The sequence below is a fragment of the Hypanus sabinus genome, chromosome 25 (assembly GCF_030144855.1).
Source record: "Hypanus sabinus isolate sHypSab1 chromosome 25, sHypSab1.hap1, whole genome shotgun sequence".
In the NCBI taxonomy this organism is placed as follows: domain Eukaryota; kingdom Metazoa; phylum Chordata; class Chondrichthyes; order Myliobatiformes; family Dasyatidae; genus Hypanus; species Hypanus sabinus.
Genome location: NC_082730.1, coordinates 25,241,831 through 25,262,803, shown reverse-complemented (window position 1 = coordinate 25,262,803; position 20,973 = coordinate 25,241,831). Strand labels below are relative to the sequence as shown.

General features: G+C 39.8%; 1 protein-coding gene across 2 annotated transcripts in view; it reads left to right on the top strand.

Moving 5' to 3' along the window:
• The first annotated feature begins 1,469 nt into the window (after positions 1-1,469).
• Positions 1,470-20,973, top strand: part of srgap2 (SLIT-ROBO Rho GTPase activating protein 2) — a 181,717-nt gene continuing 162,213 nt past the window's right edge. Inside the window, exons 1-2 of one of the 2 annotated variants that reach the window (XM_059950347.1) lie at positions 1,470-1,989; positions 2,736-2,834. In XM_059950347.1, the coding sequence (XP_059806330.1) occupies positions 2,768-2,834 (67 nt within the window). In that variant the 5' untranslated portion in view covers positions 1,470-1,989; positions 2,736-2,767. Of the gene's footprint in view, positions 1,990-2,086; positions 2,835-20,973 lie in introns of those variants that run through there. The other variant, XM_059950346.1, reaches the window with a different exon arrangement.

Below are 20,973 nucleotides of genomic sequence, written 5' to 3'. Positions count from 1 at the left end.
TGGGACTAATGTTAGGTAATTATGTGCCAGATATAGATTATCAACAGATTTCCCATCCAACTTTTGTTTTGTTGGATGATGATATGTTGAAGGATGGAGCAAATTACAGCAGAAAGGAGGGAGGCCAAGAAAAATTCATTCTAAGTATCCATGGGAAACAGAAGCTGTCATTTACAATAACATGTTGATATAATAAAACAATCCAAAGCTCCTCACAGCTCTAAAATTTTCAGTACAATTACATGTGAATACAGGTCCATAATTCATTGAAATGCTGTCACAGGTAGATAGGATCATAAAGAAAGCTTTCTGCACATGACCTTTATAAATTAAAGTATTGAGTACGGGAGTTGGGATGCTTTGTTGAAATTGTATAAAATATTAGTGAGGCTGAGTTTGGAGTACTGTGTGTAGTTTTGGTCACTTACCTACAGGAAAGATGTAAGATGATTGAAAGAGTACAGAGAAATTTTACAAGATGTTGCCAAGTTATAAGGAAAGATTGAATAGGTTAGGATTTTATTCCTTAGAACATAAAAGATTGAAGGAGATTTGGTTGAGCTATCTATAATTATGAGGGATATTGATAGGGTAAATGCTAACAGACCCTTTCCACCGAGGTTGGGTGGGACTACAACCGGCGGTTATGGGCTGCAGGTGAAATGTTTAAGAGGAGCATGCGGGGAAACTTCTTCACTCAGAGGGTTGTGAGAGTGTGGAGTGAGCTGCATGGAAGTTTGGATAGGTATTTTGACAGAAGGGGTATGGGAGGGCAGTGCAGATCGATGGGAGTAGGCAGTTAAATGGTTCGGTATGGGCTAGATGGGCCGAAGGACATGTTTCTGTGCTGTACTTCTCTATGACTCTATACGAATTATTAGGGTAAATGATCCAGACTGGCCAGATGGGTAGGTTTTAATGCATGTCTTAGAGAACACAGTGAAGATGTGGGGGTAGCTCGAATTTAGGACCCTGGTAGATAAAAACTTGGCTGCTGAAGGTGGAATGATTAGATTTATTGAAGTGTGAGGTCAGATTTTGATATGTAATTGAGATTTGTAGAACAAATATCAAGACAAATGACATTGCTTAACCAACACATTTAAGACCGAGAATGCAAGGGCAGTGGAATGAGACTTGTAGAAGTTAGAACTGGAGAAGTTCTGAATTATTTAATTCACAAACATTAAGGTTGTAATTGTAAGGTTGTCCGGCTAAATATAGTACAACACAATCTCAAGATATTTTTATTTTGATTGTTATTTAACGCTTTCAGTCGCTTCATTTCCTTTTTGAGAAGGCTAGAATTTTTTCTTTATCTTTTTGGTTTCGTACGCATTCCTACAGTCCCACTCCGAGACAGAAGGAAGCGCTCCTCGATTCCTAACAAGCTATTTTTCTCTCGCTAAATAGCTGCTCTCGTCATAGAAGGGCGAACGGAGGCTGCTCTTGTCTGAGTTTGGAGCTCCTCGTTGAGTAGACTGCAGTGTCTAAAAAAAATTCCAGCAACTTTAAACCTCTGCGGGAATCTCAGTTAGCTGGACGAACGTGGAATGAGAAGCAGAAGTGAATATCTGAAGTCGGCGGAACAGGCGGGAGGATTTGCACAAAGGAAATTGTGTATTCGAGTAAACAAGGGAGGAAAGGAAGAGAAACAAGAAGCAAAGAAGAAAATTTGAAAAAAAAGTTTCTGGACTTGGACAAAAAAATGTCAGTTTTGTGGAAGTTTGCAGGGACCGGAAAGGGTTGGATGGATTTTTCTACGATATGAATTTGAAATGAATCCAGAAGCAGCGATTTAAACTCCGGAAAACTTTTTGTTCATTATTACTTGTCCTTGTTGCAAACTTTGCTGATTACTTGGATTTTTGACTTTCCTTCAATCGTGGAAGATATTCCCTCCCACCCCCAACAAGATCTATAATACTGAGGATTCTATTCTACTCGAAAAGATTTAAACATTTTTAAAGAAGGAAGAAGATTCAATAGGTGACTTGCCTCCCCTCTTAATCTCGTTTAATCTTGGATAGATTTCAACACCCCGTTACTGAAGGCGGGGTGGTGGGGGGGGGGGCGGAGGTGGAAATCACCGGAAAAACTGACATTTCAGGGTTCCTTGTCCTAACCCGGTAGTCTGATCACATTCTGGATCATATCAACCTTTAAGAAGAAAAACGATAAATTATTTCATCACATCTTCGCTTCCCTGAAAGAGCATTTCATTTTTTTTTTAAAAAGGCTTTGGTTATTACGGCTTGACCAACAACGCCTTGTTTTTTTTTCAAAGCGATATAAAATCTAATTTTGTGAATCCGCGTCGAGTGTGGTGGAATTCGCCTGGTTTAGGATTGCAGCATGCTGAGCTTGGATACAAAGACGCACAGCTTTACATTTTTCACACACTGCTCCCTATCTCTTCCTGTTATTTCCACCATCTGAAAGCTTTTTAATTATTTTCGAACCCATTCATTCCCCTCCTCCTCCGCCTCCTCCTTGTTTGAAGGACCTACCGTTCTCTGAGGGGATTTGCTGCAGTCAGTGTTTCTCTCTGCCTCTCTATTATACATATATGATAGCCCTTTCTCTTCATGGTCAGTTTCCGTCTTGATTGCATGTACTGCGTGGTTTCCATTTCCATCCGAACGTTCTCATTTTTCTGGACTGATTGAAAGAGGGGGAAAAAATCGCCAGCAACAAGATTAGCATCTGATTACTGCGTCTGCAATTTCTTTTAGCGGAAGAATAAAACATTTCTACACGAACAGTCATGACATCGCCTGCTAAATTCAAGAAGGACAAGGAAATTATTACCGAGTACGAAACACAAGTCAAGGGTAGGTTGATGCCCATTTTTTTCCAGCATTGTGTGTAGAGCAGAGTTCTGTATGAAAAAAATATTGGCAGTCTAGGTTGTTATAGGGTTAACCATGCATTCGATGGGTTACTGCTGCCCACCCGGTTGCTAGTATATTATTGTGAAATAATCAAGGAGATTAATATTGAAATTATATTTGTTAGTATTCGACAACATTCTGAATACGCTTATCGACAGCTTTCATGGTAGGTTTGCAGTTTCTGTGTCTGATTTCTCTCGGGCATATTGACAATTCTGTATTTATTAGTAACAATTTTTAAAATCTTGCAATCAATTTGAGATGTGTTTTGCTTTACAAGGACAACTGTGTCTAGATTTTGGATTTCTGATGTGGAAATCCTATTTGTAGGGGGATGTGGGGGGAGGGGTAGATGGATAGTTGGGTCCTGCAGCAAAGGGGTTAAGGGTCAAGTTACTTCAATGATGGGCTACAACCAAGAAGAAGGCGTTTTCTTAGCAAACAAGAAGACCAACTTGCAACGGTCCACGAGACATCTCTGAATTCAGATTTTTCCAAAAATGTCTAGTACAGAAGCTTGCATAAAGTGTTTGCTATGGTCCTCGGTCAGTGTTGTCTTCATTCAAGGCAACAGGTGTGATATTGCAGCAAGTCCCAGTGCATTGCCCACCCCCTACAGGCTACATTTCCTTCCTGATGGCTCACCAGTGACTCCTGCTGGAATTTGTCAACAGATCCTGGACAAATCATGGTCACACCTTGCCATGCTAATGATGCAGCCTTTCAAAACTCATTTGAAAAAATATATATGCATATATGGTGAAGCATTGGGAAGGTGACGCTGCTGAGGCAAGGGTGGTGGGAACCATAGTTGACTAATTCTTGGACCACAAGAATCTGGGATAAAATTTGCTCAAACCAAACAATAGCTAAAAGTAGTCAGTTTTAAACTCCACTACATTTGGAGATGATAGGAAAATGTGATGGGTAAAATGTGCTGCTGATTTTTAAAAAATACTCATCCAATTTACTTGAGAAGGCTAGTTGGGTGGGGGGAGAGGCACAGGCAATGTGCGTCTCAATGGAGGACTCAGAACAGGACCAGATACAGTATGTGAATGCACAGCTCTCCATTCTCTGGGACAAAGGATTATGTAGGAAATTCTTGTCAGAACAGAACATTGTACAGATTTAAAATCCTGAATAATCCCAATCTCCGCCTCTGGTTTACAGATGGCTTTCCAAAAAACTCCCCTGATGCATTACATACTCCAGAAAAAGATGTACCAAAATGCTGTACATACTTAAGATCAAGACATAAAGGCCATCAAAAGTGCATTCAAAGGATGACAGTGTTGAACCAATTTTACCTCTCATCCACCTCATTCCCTCCCTACCCCCTTCCCTTTGGACTTTGCTTCTTAACAAAATTATTTGGGTTATCCCCAAGACATTGGGCGTGGAGACAAAATTCCTCGTCAGTAATGAGACACTATCATAAATTCAGATGAATTTTATTCTCTATATCCTAATCTGTTTTCAGCCATAGTTGTGCCATACATTTAAAACTGCTACAAGTCTTTCAATTAAATCTGTAATAATTGTAACTTGTAATCATTTTTATTTCCTCTAGTATGGATTGAGCAATATTATCATCTTGGGATCTGCACCCAAATTCCCAGGAAAGAGAGCCAAGTTCTAGAGATCCCCAGGTGTCTATACTTTTTAAAAATTAGTTGTCCATACTTTATTGGCCTTGAAGCGAGATAATCTCGTTGGTAGGCTTACAATTTTAGACCAGAGTGAGTAGAAAGACAAATTTGTTTCCCTGAAGAGCATTAGTGAACAGATGGGTGGAGGGATATAGCTTAGTTTTTAATAAGCTATCTTCCTGCTACTTACAGTGTCCTGTTTAAATAGTTGGGAGTCAAGCTCAAGGTTTAACTGTTTTAGCAAAAGAGGGATTGAGCTGAGAACTGTAGATTGCTGATTTAACTAGGGTGGGAACTGCACAGGATTTCTGAGGCCAAAGAAATGAAACGAAAGAGATCTTCCAAATCCACATTCATTCATCACTTCACCTTCTTACCCCAGCACATGATTTGTGCTAATGGTGATTGGATAAATAAATGGAGAGAAAATTACAGGATGTCTAGACACAAAGAGAAGCAAGTGAAGCAAACTACATGGCTTTTTTTATATAAAGAGCTGACACAAGCACAATAGGGCAAATAGCCACAGTGCCAAAGGGTTTAATTACTGACCTTGACAGAGCCACGTTTTGCAAAAAGTTGAACAATAAAGCTATTTAAAAAAAAATTTGCATTGAATTACAATTTTTTCAGATGTCAGCGTTTTCGCTGGGCAGGGAACGGTAAAGATATCCATCTAAACATGTGGTAGCTTTATTATAATGTAATGCAGAAGGCCGTGCATTGCATTATATTTGCTTTAATAGTGTTTGCTGCTTTTTGTAAGACATTGAGGATTATTGTTATGATTGAGTATTCTGGACTGGTATCGATAATTTATTACACTTGGAATGAAAACTGAAAGAACCATAGGGGAGCAATTTTAAGACAATGTTCATAACTATTAGATTTATCATAAATGTAGAAAAGATGAATTTAGATCAGGACTAACAGTTTTAAACTGGTGTTAAAGTCTGTTAAGGACTTGGGAAGTGGCGGCTTTAAGATAAAATCAGTATCATTGATAAGTATTCAATGATAAGACATCGAGTGTTTTGACCAACTATATTCAATTTATAAAAGAGAGACATTCTCAAATATATATCTCCAAAGAGCATTTTTAGATTTTTAAAGAATTTGTATTGCCAGCCTTTTAATGAAAGCAGTGGATGAAATAGCAAAGGGAATCATTTATTGTTTTACAATCCTCTTTGGCTCTCCTTATGGTGTTGGGAAATTAAAAGATGGCCATTACAGAGCTTGTGCTTTTTAGCAAAAAGGAATACATGAAAACTACAGACTAATTGTAATTGGTCTAATGTCAGTGGAGGACATATTAACGGGAAAGATTCTGAGCAAAGGCATAATTTAGCATTTGGAGGGACAAGGAAAGTTGGGCCAATCAGTATGGATTTGTTAAAGGAATAATGGTTTTTACTAATGATTATTTTTGTCAGGGGAGGGGTGGGTGTTAAATGTGGTTTACATGAATTTCAGCAAGTGCTAATGGTTAATGTAGCAGATTGATTAAGACAGTAGAAGTTCATTGTATACAAGGGAAAATGGTGTTTGATTAAATGTTGAAAATGAAGAATAATGGGAACCTGATGCTTTTCAGTGACAGAAAGCTGTATGTAGTGGGATTCTGCATTAAATTGTGCTAGTTTGCTTGCTTTTTGTGATTATATATTAATGATTATATATATTAATGACCAACTTAAATTCTGCTTGAAAAATTGTCAAAATGTCTAAATCATGACATAATTAATAATGAGGATGCAGGATGATATCAATAGCAAACCCAATACAAAGCAGAGAAGTACAAGATCGTACTTCGAGGAAGGGCAAACAAGGCATGAGAATGTATGATAAATATTAAGATACAAAGAAATATAGAGATATTGAAGTACATATCCACAGGAAATTAGCCAATTGGTTAGGAATGCATGGTTGCAACTCTGAGTGTTTCTACCTGTGATCTTGTATTCTGTGGTCCAGCAATCGCAGTGGTCCAGCATGTTTTGAAACTATAGTATATATCTGTACGAATTTAACTAATTCAGGTGAAGATAAACTAGGATCTAAAATTAACCAAAATCTCTATCAACTTGTAGCCCATTAACCTACCAGTGCAACGTTTGCTATTTCAGATGACAATATTCCCAATTTAGTGAAACTTCAGATTATTTGGACTTCTGCATAAACTCAGTCTAAACTAGGCTGTACTCAGAAGAAAAATTCTGCTTCAGAGGAAGGTGGTCAGTGGACATTTTCTATGTTCCGGCATTTTCTGTGTCTGGCACCAGTCAGATCCCTAGGGTGCTGGACTGGAGAGTTTCAACCTCTACTAACTTTTATAAGCCAGGGCAAAGAATTATAGCTAGAGGGAGACTGTGCTTGAGTTGTATAAACGTCAGTTATGCCACAGCTGGTGGTCTCTGTATGCTTTGTTGCACCACGTTGCAGGAAGGACGTGATAATGGTTGAAAGTCCAGAGAAGATTTATGAGGATGGAGATTTATAATTATGAGATTGATTGGGCTGAGATTGTTTTCTTCAGAATGAAGGAAGCCAAGGAAAAATTCAGTTGAGATGTACAGAATTATGAGAACTTTAGTAAGGGTGGAAAGGAGGTATCTATTTCCCTTGTGGATCTGGGACACTAAGGGACTTAGATTTAAACTAACTGGTAGAAGAACTAGAGGCAAGGTGAGGAAAAAAGGCTCCCAAAGAGTAGTGAAAATATGGTGAAGGTAGAAACACTCATTATATTATTTAATTGGAGATACAGCGCAGAATAGGTCCTTCTGCCTCTTCACACTGCCCAGCAACCCCGACATCCCCAATTTTCCACCTGGAGGTGAGAGGGGTCCCCAGTGGAAGTCCCTTTACAAGGGAGTTCTTCCCAAGCACCTTGGGGATCTGGGGTGGAGGCTGCTGCATTGAACGGTGCCTTGTAGTAAATTCTTTAGTTTGTACACGGATCTCCCAGCCGCATGTCACTTCTGCGGGCTGGAGGAGACCGTGTACCACATGTACATGGAGTGTGTGAGGCTGCAGCCCCTGTTTGCATATCTGTGTGGGCTGCTTCTCGCCTTCTGGTTGCACTTTAGCCCTATCCTATTTATATACGGTCATCCAGTAAGGAGGGGGCATGGGGGGGTGTATGAGGGTGTCCTTGTCAACTTGCTCCTGAGGCTGGCAAAAACAGCCAAACATGGATCTTGGAAACGGGTGGTGGGAGGATCTGCCTGGGTAGACTGCCTGGCAATGTTTAGGGGGTATTTTCGTGCCTGAGTAAATACTGAGAAGGAACATGCGCAGTCCACAGCGACCTTAGAGGCGTTCCGGGGACCATTGGGCTCTGCAGGGGAGGGTAATTGCCATCATTGACAGAGATGGAAACATTTTAGTTTAATGTGTTTTGTCTATTTGTAGTGAAGTAATTGTGTTAGTCACTGGTTTGTATATATAACACTGAATTTGTAATAAAGATATTTTGTATGGGAGGGGGGGAAATCCCCAATTTCACCCTAAGCTAATCACGGGACAATTCACAATGACGAATTAACCTACCTGGTATGTCTTTGGACTGTGTGAGGAAGCTGGAGCGCCCGAGAAAACCCATGCAATTCCATGGGGAGGACGTATAGGGAACCCAGGGGTTGAACTCTGAACTCTGACCTCCCAAGCTGTAGTAGTGTTGTGCTAATGGCTATTTTACCATGGCATCCAAAGAGGTACCTTTGGGGATCTGTAATCTAAAAGGTTTCTCACATCAAGAGGTGCAAAGTGAAAGGAACCTAAATGTACCCACTTTGATCAACAGCCATACAGTGGACTAAAGGCCTATTTTTTTGGTTGTGTCCAGAATCAGGGAGGGAGACCCATAATAAAGCAGACAACGGATTCTATTGAGAATTTAATTTTGTTTTTCTAACTGATGTTCATTAAGCCACTTCATGCAACCATTTTCTTCTCTAGCACCCACCTTCCCAGCTTGCATGTTTGACTTGGAAGTATGTCCTTGCATCTGAACGGTAAAATGCCTAGTTTCCAGGAGTTGTATTCTCAGTAGCCTGGGGCTAGTTCAGTATCGGAGAAAAATTTCAGTTGAGACCCCAGTAATTAAAGTCTTCTCAAGCCTTTTATTTGCTTTTTTTATTGTTAAGTTGGTTTGTGTGTACACAAAGGTAAAGGCAGCAGATAAATGTTGGCTTAATATTTATACTCACAACCTTGTGTTTAAGTTAAACTGCAGAGATAATTGCTGTCTGCAGTAAACTCATTCATTTCCAAATAATATACTATACTTAAATATATGCTAAAATTTAATCTTGGATTTGGTGTAACTGCTGAAATCTTCTCTAGTCGTTTTATTCGGTAACAATTCAATTATTGAATGATACAAGTGCTTTCATTTTGAGCCTATCTTTGAATTAGCAGGCATAGATTGTTATCTGCTTATTCTTCCTTACTAGATGTGACTTTTTAAATTTGTTATATTTTGACCTTGCATTAGCCAGTTTTAATGATTGTTAAAGGCTGTTTCAGAATTGTGGGTGAGACTTCCACCCAAAGTTTGAAGTCATTTTAGATTCAAATGATTGTTATTCCTCTCTTCTTGCGTCCAGTTGTCTTGACCCAATTCCTGTCAAGAAAAAGTGTTAATTTAGTACTGATTGGCACTGCATTCTTAAGCGTAACCAGTAAGGTTTAGTTTACTGGGAAGTAGAGAGATAGAGGAGAGCTCTTTTCCAAGCTTGGAAATTACAGTCTTCATCTGATAAAGCTTTAATCTAACACTGGTTATATTCTTCCTATTCTAGGTTTACTTGAAGTTCAAATGTTTCAAACCCATCCTTGATATAGAAATATATTGGCTTAGTGAGCGTAAATGTGACTAAAAAGGAAAGAAGGTATCTCATTGTTGTTCTGTGTAATTTGGAGGAGTGTTCCTTTAATTTAGATAGTTCTCACTTCAGAAAAAAATGAAAGCTAGTTATGACTAAATGTAGTCTGGATTATAGTCAATCTCAATCATGAAGGCCTCATCCACCCTGGTCATTCTTTCTTCTCCTCTCTTCTATTGAGCAGAAGATACAGTAGCCTGAAACATGGACTATCCGGCTCAAGGACAGCTTCTACCCAACTGTTATAAGACTATTAATTAGTTCCCTTGTACAATAACAAGGATAGTTGACCTCACAATCTACCACATAATAATCTTGCACCTTATTGTTTATTGGTATTGCACTTTTCTCAGTAGCTGTTTCACTTGATTCTGCAGCATAGTTCATGTCCTCTTCTGCCGTGATTGAGGCCACACTCAGGGTGGAGGAGCAAAACCTTGTATTCCATCTGGTGTGGCAACCAACCTGATGGCATGAACATTGATTTCTTCATCTGCAAGTAATGCCTCCCTCCTCCCACTTCATCATCCCTGTATCCCTCTCTCACCTTACCTTCTTGCATGGTCATCACCTCCCTGTCCTGATTAAGGGTCTTGGCCCGAACTGTCGATGTTTACTCTTTTTCATAGGCGCTGCCTGGCCTGCTGAGTTCCACCAGCACTTTGCATGTGTTAGATTTTCTCGTGTTTGTGTTCTGGACTTTGCACTGCATTGATATTGCTTTAACTTTTTCCACCTCAATGCGCTGTAAAATAATTTGATCTGTGTGAACAATATATACCTCGGTATATGTGACAATGATAAATCAATTCCAATTTTAACCCTTCTTCCCATCATCATCCCTCTTGAATTGGTGCATCCTGGCAATGTCTTCTGCCTCTTTGTCTTCTGATTCATGCAGTTTCATAAACTGTCAGTCAGTCTGTTAAGTCACCCAAGTGATTAGTCTTCAAACCTGAAGTAAACTATTGATCAATGGGATGCCTCGTTCTGTATAGTCTAGTTCTCTAGGACATCTGCATGCACTTTCCGGTATGAATCATGGACTAGAGCTCAGTGACAGGAACAATAGATTTGTTCTTCCTTCCCTCACTTTGGGAGGCTGAGACCTGTCATAGTTTCCACTGTTTCCCATTTGAGATTATCCCTCCATTTAGCCTTGCAGTCTATTTCCTGATGCTGATTGCCATTCTGGAAAGGATCTACCTTATATCAAAACTAAATTAATAGAATTGGCCTTTCAAAATCAAATAAACGCAACTCAGCAGAAACTAGCTCATGAATAAAACATCTGTGTATAAAGATGCTGCTTTTTTCTAATTGGTTGCACTGTAGTCAATCCTTTCTAAACATAGGATTTGTACAAAGAAGAGATCTTTTTGAAAAATGATCAAAGTATTCTGTTATACAATGGACCAAGACACACATTTTCTATGTCATAGCACTAATTCTCAAATGCATATTGTATCTAACTGCAGTGGGATTGCTAGTATCAATTATAGCTTAGGTCCTTAACCTGCTTGATGTTTAGCCAAGTAATTGAATAAGAAATCTTACCGATATTAGACCTCCCGCAGTACCAAGGGAATGATGCGCTCTCAGGGTTGTTATCTTTGGGATTTTCAAGAAGAAACCAAGACACTATTTATTCCTGTAGGTGAGTGGAAAAGATCGCATTGAAAGAAGTCGTGGAGAATCCCTGATGTCTTTTGAGACATTAGCCATTTCTCAGCACCATCTAAAATCAATTTAAAGAATCTTTATTCCATTGTTCTTATTGGATCATGCCACGGGCAAATTGATTGTTGTGCTTTTTACATTATAACATTAGTTACAATTCAAACGTACTACATCAGAGGAACAAAGCACAATTGCTGTCCTGAGCTTGTCATTATATATTTCTAAGTCTTTGTTCTTGCAAGTTTTGCTTTCTCTAACTTCCCCATTTGATTTTTTTTTTGTTAAATATGTACTGTTTCTAAATGTAGTACTTGTGATACGATGGTCCATTGTCTGAAAACACACTTGCCAAACCGGTCCTGTATTTTAAATCTTCTGAGATTTCAGTCAAATCATAGCGGGTTAGAAGCTAATTGAGTCTAATGATTTATTTCTGGTTCCTGTTCTGTTGCGCTCCAGATCAGTTGCCATCACTTGTAATTGAAATGGGAATTAGAAATCCGTGTGTCTTCTCCAAATGTCCCAATTTATGCATCTGTTTCTGATTGCTATAATGGTAGCAAGCCTCTATTACCGTTGTTTGTCCAATTCTTTAGCCCTACCTTTTTTTTTTAATCATTTAGAAAATTCCATCTCTTCAGGTAGTTAAGTCATACCAAGCTCAGGCCCATCACTCTCACAGATTGGATGCGCTCAGAGGTACAGGCAGCAAGTTTGGTTGAGATTCAGGTAGCTCACCTTGAGACGTAAAGCTATTTCTGAAACTAGTATTACTTTGATTTTTATGACCTTGTGTGGAAGATATGGATTTATTGGTCTGGCATAAATTTTATAAACAACAGTTGATAACAGCTTTATCAACATTGTTTTGTTTTAATTTGAGGGTAGAACTGTTCCATGTGACAGGCATCACAGTACATTTAATATATAATATAGGGACCCAACACCTCCGAAGTTTTAGTGAAGAACTCACCATCATGAGTATGGAATTTGTGCAAGTTGGTAATACATAAGCACAACTCTGAATGCAGCCAGTTGTTGAGAGTTACTGAACTAGGTATCGCGTGATAGTCACTGCAATGTTACACTGCTGTCTTTAGGGCCATGCCCATATGGCAAAGCCAAAAATCAAATCTGTTCTCATCCAAAGTCTCCACACGTGGGAGGTATCTCATAATCCAAAGTTGGAACACTGACAGGTTTGTGCAATCCCCTCTCCTTCCCATCCCAAAGTAATTTTTATCCTGTTGTTTCATCTCAACCGTTGCCCTTCTGGGAACTGTTTACTTGGTGCAGATGAAGATTTAGTTCTTTCAGCCTGGTTTTATTCTGTAGGCCATGAGCTGGCAATGGTTGTTGGAGAACTGCTGCCTCATATTTGAGGGCTGAGATTGAAGAGATCAGGCTCCAGTAGTTCTTAACCAGCTCTTAATAAAATTTATTGCATTCATTCAAGCAAAAAAAAACATGAAGTATTTATAAGTCCAAAAGAACCTGCAGGTCACAACATGATTTTATGCTTGAAAATGAAGATGAAAATTCCACCATTTTCTTTTGCCAGTTGAACATAATGAACAGCGGAGTAGATGGTGAAGACTACACTGTTGGGCAGTGTGTTCAATCTCATGACAACTTAAGCAAAATGTAAGATGTTCTGGGGCTTATTTTGGTGGTGAGAAGTAGTTCACTCGCAGCTGGATAAGGAGTTTTTAAGAAAGTGCCTGTCTTTGTCCTGAAGTCGTAACTTCGATACCTCAGCTGGAAAAGCCAGCATTCAGAGGAGAAGTTGATCTGGATTGAGCTGTGATACCCTTTATAGTTCAAAAATCTTGATGGCTCTTCATGCTTAGTCTTGTCATTTTCCAGTTTCATATCACATTCAGAAATACATCCCCACACCAAAACCCTCAATTCTTATTAATGTTAGTTCCAAACTGTAATTGCTTCAATTTTTTTTCCTGGCAGTGGTCAATATTTCAGTATCCATTTTTATGCTATGAACCAATGCCATTAAGCAAGGGGTCTGTGGACGCCAGGTTGGAAACCCCTGCCTTGGTGGTTCTCTGTTTTAAAGCTCAATATTTGCATTGCAGTACCATTTCCATTTGCTCCCCGATGGCAGAAAGTGGGGCTTGTATGTTGCTTTTATAAACTACATAGGATAAATTTTATTTGCTGTTTACATAAATAGTTCAATTGGTAGAATTTAATTAAGAATCATAGTGGGAAGGTGGGTGGGTGGGGCAGAGGTTGACATTAGAGATGTGCAGTACATCAAAAATGATCAGATGTGCAATTATCTACCTTCAGATGGGTTTTGCTTCACTCCAGTTAGAGATTAATGAGCTGATGAATTTGATTTAAATGACTGTTTAAAAAAAAATTATGTTAAGACAGTAGCTTAAGATGATCAGAATCAGGTTTAATGGCAGAAGTGTTCCTGAATCGTTGAGTGTGTGCATTCAGGCTTCTGTACCTCCTTACTGATGGCAGCAATGAGAACAGGGACATGGCATAGGTGATGGGGGTCCTTACTGAAGGATGCTGCCTTTTTGAGGCATCGCTCCTTGAAGATATCCTGGATACTACAGAGGCTAGTGCCCATGATGGAGCTGACTAGTTTTATTTTGCAGCTTATTTTGATCCTGTGTAGTTGCCCCTCTTGCCACCCCCAACCACAACAGACGGTGATGCAGCAAGTTAGAGTGTTCGATCTCTTTACTAAATCAGCTTTGTAGGTAGAATGTCCTGTTAAATCTCATCCTTATTTTATAATCACTACCCTACCCTCCCTCCCACATGGCATGATGCATGACATAGTTTGGAAGGAATAGAGGGAAGCTATGCAAATGCCTATTTGGCATCCAGGCATGCTTGGGGAAAAAATCAAACTGAATCAAAGTTGTCTCTCAATCTCTTTACATTTAAATATTGGGACGTATTTGTAATTCTCCAAGGATCAGACCTGCAGTCAACACTCATCTAACACACAGTCCACAGGCTATGCACATCTCACATCTGAGCAAACAAGACTTGAAATTTCGCCTTAGGCCAAATAATTAACAGTTATATTTTGAGGTTATTTTGTTTTTGGAGTTCATAATTGTTCTCTAGTGTACCTGAAGTCCAATTCCACAGTTCGAATCCACAGATTCCATTGAATGGACTGATCTACACACTTGTGTTATTAAATCATTCAGTACTGTTTTAAAGCAAGTGATTCCAGTGCTGCTTCCTTGGCATTAGAACTTAAGGTAAGTCAATCTGTGAATGCATAGCCCATTATTCTCACTGTAAACATTAGTAATAAAGGATGGATATACTTTCCCTTAATCATTCCAGTCCAACATCCTACCCAAGTGGGTACTTTAAACTTACAGGGTAAATTTTGTGGGTTATTTAAGAGGCGACACAAACACTAAGTATATTGGTTGCATCTACCAGCCATGGGCTCGTGAATGCACAGAGAAGAGGGCAGGATCTTTTCGATTGTTCCACATCCTACTTTTGACCAATTTTGAAATACAATTACCCCTTGCAATTTGTACAATTAAAATATCATTTTATATTTTGATAATGCAAAATATGAAAAGCCCAGCACATGAAAGGCTATAAAATGCTGGAATTAAGAATACTGTAATTTTGTTTAGTTTGTGTGGGTACAGTCAAGATTCTCTTCACTCTTTTATAAGGTCCAATAAGTTCACTATTCATAGATGCCTAATTATTATACATAATTACTTTCCCTTTTAGAACCCTTGAGCTGCATTAATGAGGTTAATTAGGGGCACAGCATAAATGATCACTGCACCAGCTGTACTATTAGCCCAGTTAGCAGATTTTCACCAGTTAGATGATGAAATGAGAGGCTTTGCTCCATTTCATGACGGCCTGTGTTTTGTACCCCGAATTCCAAAATGTTTTAAAGCAACGTGGCTGATGCAGACTCTTGCATTCTGCTTCTTAGACAGTCCATTTGGGCTGAGGATGAATTGCTTCTCCTTCACTGAGGAGTGAAAGGTGCCAGTGTATGATACCTGTCCTTGCAGGGTTGTTACATATGCCTGCAACATGAGCAAGATACAATTGCAAGGAAGACCATCATAAGTAGAGACCCAGTGAATTTATCTGCTGTTACCCACACTGTCTTTCATGGCATCCTTTCCCCATTTGTCACCACCCTCATTTCAGCCTTTTGCTCCATGTTCCCCTTGTAGGTCTCCCATTTCTCCTCTTCTTATGCTTCCCTTTTACGCCTATCTTTCAAACCGCAGTCCCCTTCCTTCCTTCATCTCTTTACTTCTGCACTGTTGCCTTTTCCACCTGCAGTCCCATACCCCTGCCTTTTCCACCAGCTCTCCCACGTTCTGGTTCCAATCAGCTGTCCAAGCCCTGATCCCACTCCAATTCTCCAAGCTGATGGATAACAGCCATCTTCTGATAATTTCCCTTAGTGGCCTTTTCTTGAAACTTGGGCTTCTACCTTGTCAAGTTTTCAGGCTATCAGACACCCAACAGCCGTGCTTCCCCGATTTCCAGGAAGCATTGTGAATGTTGATATGGACAACAAAGACCATACGAGTATGTCTTGTTTTACTTTCACTAACTCAACAAAACTTGAATTGCAGTGTCCACTCTGAAACCAAATGAGGGGATTGGAGCAGGAATTGTCCTAATTTTTATGGTTGATGACTTCCTGTAATCTCCGCTGTTTGCTCTTGTCTTTTCTATTTACATTGATATATGTTTCAAATAAACACACGTTAGTGATAAGCTGCATTCTTTTAACTGGTTCCCAGAGAATGCAGACTTAGTGTTGTGACTAGATGCATGCTGCGATAAATATATCATATCCCGCCTTGTGATTATTTGTGGACATATCTGAATAAATGAGCTGATTTTTCACGTCATCTCTACAACATCCTTGACCTACAACCCGACAGAGTCTGCTAGTGCATTCAAGAGGCTGCTGTGAGAGCCATTATCTGGTAGTTGGATGTCTCAATAGTTGGAACTGCACCATTTACAATATCTAGGCTGAAAGCACATTACGTTTCTTAAGAATTCTATTAACAGAGAATGATCATAAGATTCTCAGACTAAATTAAGTGCCTATCCGAGGATTTGCTATGGGTGGTGACCTATGCTATATTTGAAAGGGCTTTGTTCCAAAGTGTTTCACAAAGGCTAAATTAGTTTGAAATCTGTTTTTAGGAGTCAGTTTACACAGCAGGATCCCCAAAAAAATGCTCAAGATGAATGTCTTGGTGCTTGTGATTCAGCCTCTGTGAACTCATTTTAATTTTTGGACAGAAAATAAAAGGAGGAAAAACTGGATATTGTTTATTTCTATTCCAGAAAATTAATTACGGTGGCCTTGGTTGTGCAGTGGTTAAAACAACACTGTACAGTAGAGGCGACCTGGGTTCAATTCCTGCCGCTGCCTGTAAGGTGTTTGTACGTTCTCCCCGTGACCTCCAGGTGTTCCGGTTTCCTCCCACGGTCTAAAGATGTACCAGTTGATTGGTTAATTGTGCATTGTAAATTGTCCCATGATTAAGCTAGGGTTAAATCAGGGGATTACTGATTCGCATGGCTCGAAGAGCCAGAAAGGCCTAGTCTCAATAAATAAGTGTAAATAAATTTACTGCTTACTCAGTGAATACTAATTTCATTAGTACCAGTTTGCTATGAATTTACATTGTTCATGGGCCTACATTCTATATTGAAACTCCGGATGAAGTATGGTAATGTAAAGCCTACTTTCTATACCTGTGACAAGGTGCAAAACCAAAATTAAATATATAATCTTATTCCATTGGTTGCAATGAGATCTAATGGAACTTCACATTGCCAAGTAACTTCTTAAACTAGACAGTGGAAAAAGACTTAAGGTTTGAGTACAGTTGGGATTCTTCACAACACCTTTTGTTGTTGATATTCTGTCAGGTACAAATGACAGGTAAAAATTTATAAACTGGATTGTGTGATGCCATGTGATTCAATTTTAATGAAAAATAATTAGTGAAAGAAAATTCTGAATTTGCTGTGAATTGCATCATTTGCTGTTTTCCTCGCAGGTGCTCCGTGTGTCCGATTTAAAGCAAGGAGGAGCCCTGCCATGTGCACTTGCGTCCCATGTTGTCCTGTGTATGCTTGGACACTATCCACCTTGTATGCAGAAGTAGAATTTCTTGTGCAGTTTAAAAAAAAATCTGCATATTTAGGTTCTCTTTAAATAATAGTCTAGCACTTTGTGGCTCCTGTCTGATTTGCCAATCCAGCACTCACTGTGAATGGGTCTGTCAGTCTAACACCCAAACTAGTGTCAATCTCCGCCTGCTGAAGCCCTCCTGGCCCAGATCAGACCAGCCTCTTCCCTGTCCTCTGCCTAAAACAATGCTGCACTATGGATTTTTTTCTTTAAATTCCACTCCTGTTTCCCTTCTACCTACCTACCATTCGCTGCATCACCTTGACTCGTATGTTGTTAAGAGTGGGACAGTAAAGTCTGCTCGGGGAGGGGTATAGTCATATGAATGCCTGTTCAGTTGTGATGCCCTTCACTCTCATATCTTCAGGAGGATGACTAGAGTGAGCTTGGGACAGATCAAGGAACAAAGAGGAAATGTCATGACTATAAAACCATAAGACATAGAAACAGATTTAGGCCATTTGGCCCATTGAGTCTCCTCCACCATTCAATCATGGCTGATCCTTTATTCCCCTCCTCAGCCCCACTCCCTGGCTTTCTTCCCGTAACCTTTGATCCTGTGGCCAATCAAGAACCCATCAATCTCCGCCTTAAATACATCCAGTGACCTGGCCTCCACAGCTGCCTGTAGTAATAAATTCTACAAATTCAGCACCCTCTATTTAAAGAAATTTCTCCACATCTCTGTTTTAAATGGACTCCCCTCTATCCCAAGGCTGTGCCTTCTTGTCCTAGACTCCCCCACTGTAGGAAATATCCTTTCCACATCTGCAGTGTCTAGGCCTTTCAACATTTGAAAGCTTTCAATGAGATCTCCCCCTCATCCTTCTAAATTCCAGTGAGTACACACCCAGAGCCATCAAATGTTCCTCATATGAGAATCCTTTCATTCCTAGAATCATCCCTATGAAGCTCCTCTGAACTCTGTCCAATGCTAGCATTTATTTTCTTGGATAAGGAGCTCAAAATAGTTAACAAAACTTGAGCTGAGGCCTCATCAGTACCTTATAAAGCCTCAGCATCACATCCCTGCCATTGTATCACAGACTCTTGAAGTGATGTATTTGCCTAATCTGGCTAAGTCCTTCTGCAGCTTTGTTTCCTCAACATGACCTGCCCCTCCACCAAACTTCTTATTATCTGCAAACATGGCAACAAAGCACAATCTTTGATATACAGCATAAAAAGAAGTGGTCCCAACACTTACCCCTGTGGAACACCACTAGTCATTGGCAGCTGACCAGAAAAGGATCCTTTTATTTCCACTCACGGCCTCCTACCAATCAGCCAATGCTTTAAACGTACTAGTAACTTTCCTGTAATGCCATGTGTTCTTAACTTGGTAGCAGCCTCATGTATGACACCTTGTCAAAGGCCTTCTGAAAATCCAAATATACAACATCCACTGCATTGCCTTTATCTATCCTACTTGTAATCTCCTCAAAGAATTCCAACAGGTTCATCAAGTAAGATTTTCTCTTTAGCAAACTACGTTGACTTTGTCCTGTCTTGGTCACCAAGTACTCCATAACCTCATCCTTAACAACTGACTCCAGCATCTTCCCACCCATTGAGGTCAGGCTAACTGGTCTATAATTTCCTTTCTGCTGCCTCCCTCCATTCTTAAAGAGTGGAGTGTTATTTGCAACTCTCTAGTCCTCCGGAACCATGCCAGAGTCCAATGATACTTGAAAGATCTTTACTAATGCCTCCACGATCTCTATTGCTACCTCTTTCAGAACCCAAGGGTGCAGTTCATCTGGTCTGGGTGACTTGTGCACCTTTAGGTCTTTCAGCTTTTTGAGCAAGGCGCTCTCTTGTAATAGCAACTGCACTCACTTATCTTCCTTAACACCTTTCAACATCTGACACATTGCTAGTGTTTTCCACAGTGGAGACTGATGCAAAATGCTCATTTAGTTCATCTGCCATCTCCTTGTCCCCTGTTATTCTTTTTATTTCTCTCTGGCCTCATTTTCTAGCGGTCCTGTATCTACTATCATCTCTCTTTTACTTTTTATATACTTCATCTTTTTCTGTTAACCTTGATACTTTTTGCTAGCTTGCTTTCTAATTTCATCTTTTACCTCCTAATGATTACTTACTTTCTGTTGGTTTTTAAAATCTTCCCAATCCTTTATCTTTCTACTAATTTTTGCTATGTTGCATGCCCTCTCTTTTGCTTTTACATTAGCTTTGACTTCTCTTGTCAGTCACAGTTATAATATTTTGCCAGTTGAGCATCTCCTTCCAATTTACTGTGGTCAACTCCCCTCGTACCACTGTAATTTCATTTACTCTACTGAAATACAGCTATGTCAGATTTTATTCTCTCTCTACCATATTTCAAGTTGAACTCGATTGTGATCACTGACTCCTAAGGATTCCTTTTCTTTAAGCTCCCTAATCACTTCTGGTTCATCACATAGCACCCAATCCAATATAACTGATTCCCTAGTAGGCTGAACAACAAACTACTTTTAAAAAGCCATCTTGTAGGCATTCAAAAAATTCACTCTTTTGAGATCCGTCATCAACCTGATTTTCCCAATCTACCTGCATGTTAAAATCTCCCATGACTATCATAACATTGCCTTTTCTGTTTCCTGTTATCTGTTGACCACATCCCAGCCACTATTGAGAGGCCTGGATATATCTGCCGTCAGGGTCCTTTACCCTTGCACTTTCTTAACTCGGCCCACAAGGATTCAACATCTTTCTAATAATTTGATGCCATTCTTTACCAGCAGAGCTATGCTACCTCCTCTGCCTACCTTCCTGTTTCTCTGACACAGTGTGTTTCCATGGAGATTCAGCCCACAGCTCCAACCATCCTTCAGGCACCATTCAGTGCTGCTCATAACGTCGTACCTGACAATCTGTAGAAGTGCAGCAAAATCATCCACCTTATTTCTTTTACTCTGTGATTGAGGTTTAACACTTTGATAGTGTATTTGCTGCCCTTTTTGATACTGCATCCGGAATGCACTGATACTCACCCTGCTGGCTGCAGTTTTGTCCTGTCATCTGCCTTCCCTTCCTATCAGTCTGACTGCATGCTGTCTTTGCTTTTTTTCCCATCTGTCCTATCCTGAGTCCCTTTGCTCCGGTTCCCATCCCCCTCTGCCTTGAAGTGGGGAAGAGGAGGTCCTTGTGAACACTAACACAAAGTATTCCTTTTGAGAGAGGCCTTGAAGTTTTATAAGACAGTGTAAAACAAGCTGATATGCTGGACCATGTTGACGTTATGAAAGAGGATGTGCTGGAACTTTTGAAAAACATCAGGATAGATTAAGTCCCTGTGGCTGAACAGGATATACCTCAAGTTGCTACAGGAAGCGAGGGAAGAGATTGCTGTGTGTTTGGTTATGACCTTTGCATCCTCACTGGCCACGGGAGTATCCACAGAATATTGGAGGGTGGCATATGTTGTTCCTTGAAATGTAAACAGGGCTAACCCATGGAATTGTAGATCAGTGAGTCTTACTTCAGTGGTGTGCAAACTATTTGATAGGGACAGGATTTACATGTATTTGGATAGCACTGTCTGATTAAGGATTGTTAACATGGCTTTCTCAGCTGTGAAAAAACAAATGGTGGGAGGCGAATCAGGCTAAATGTCACCAGCACTGGTCTTGAGA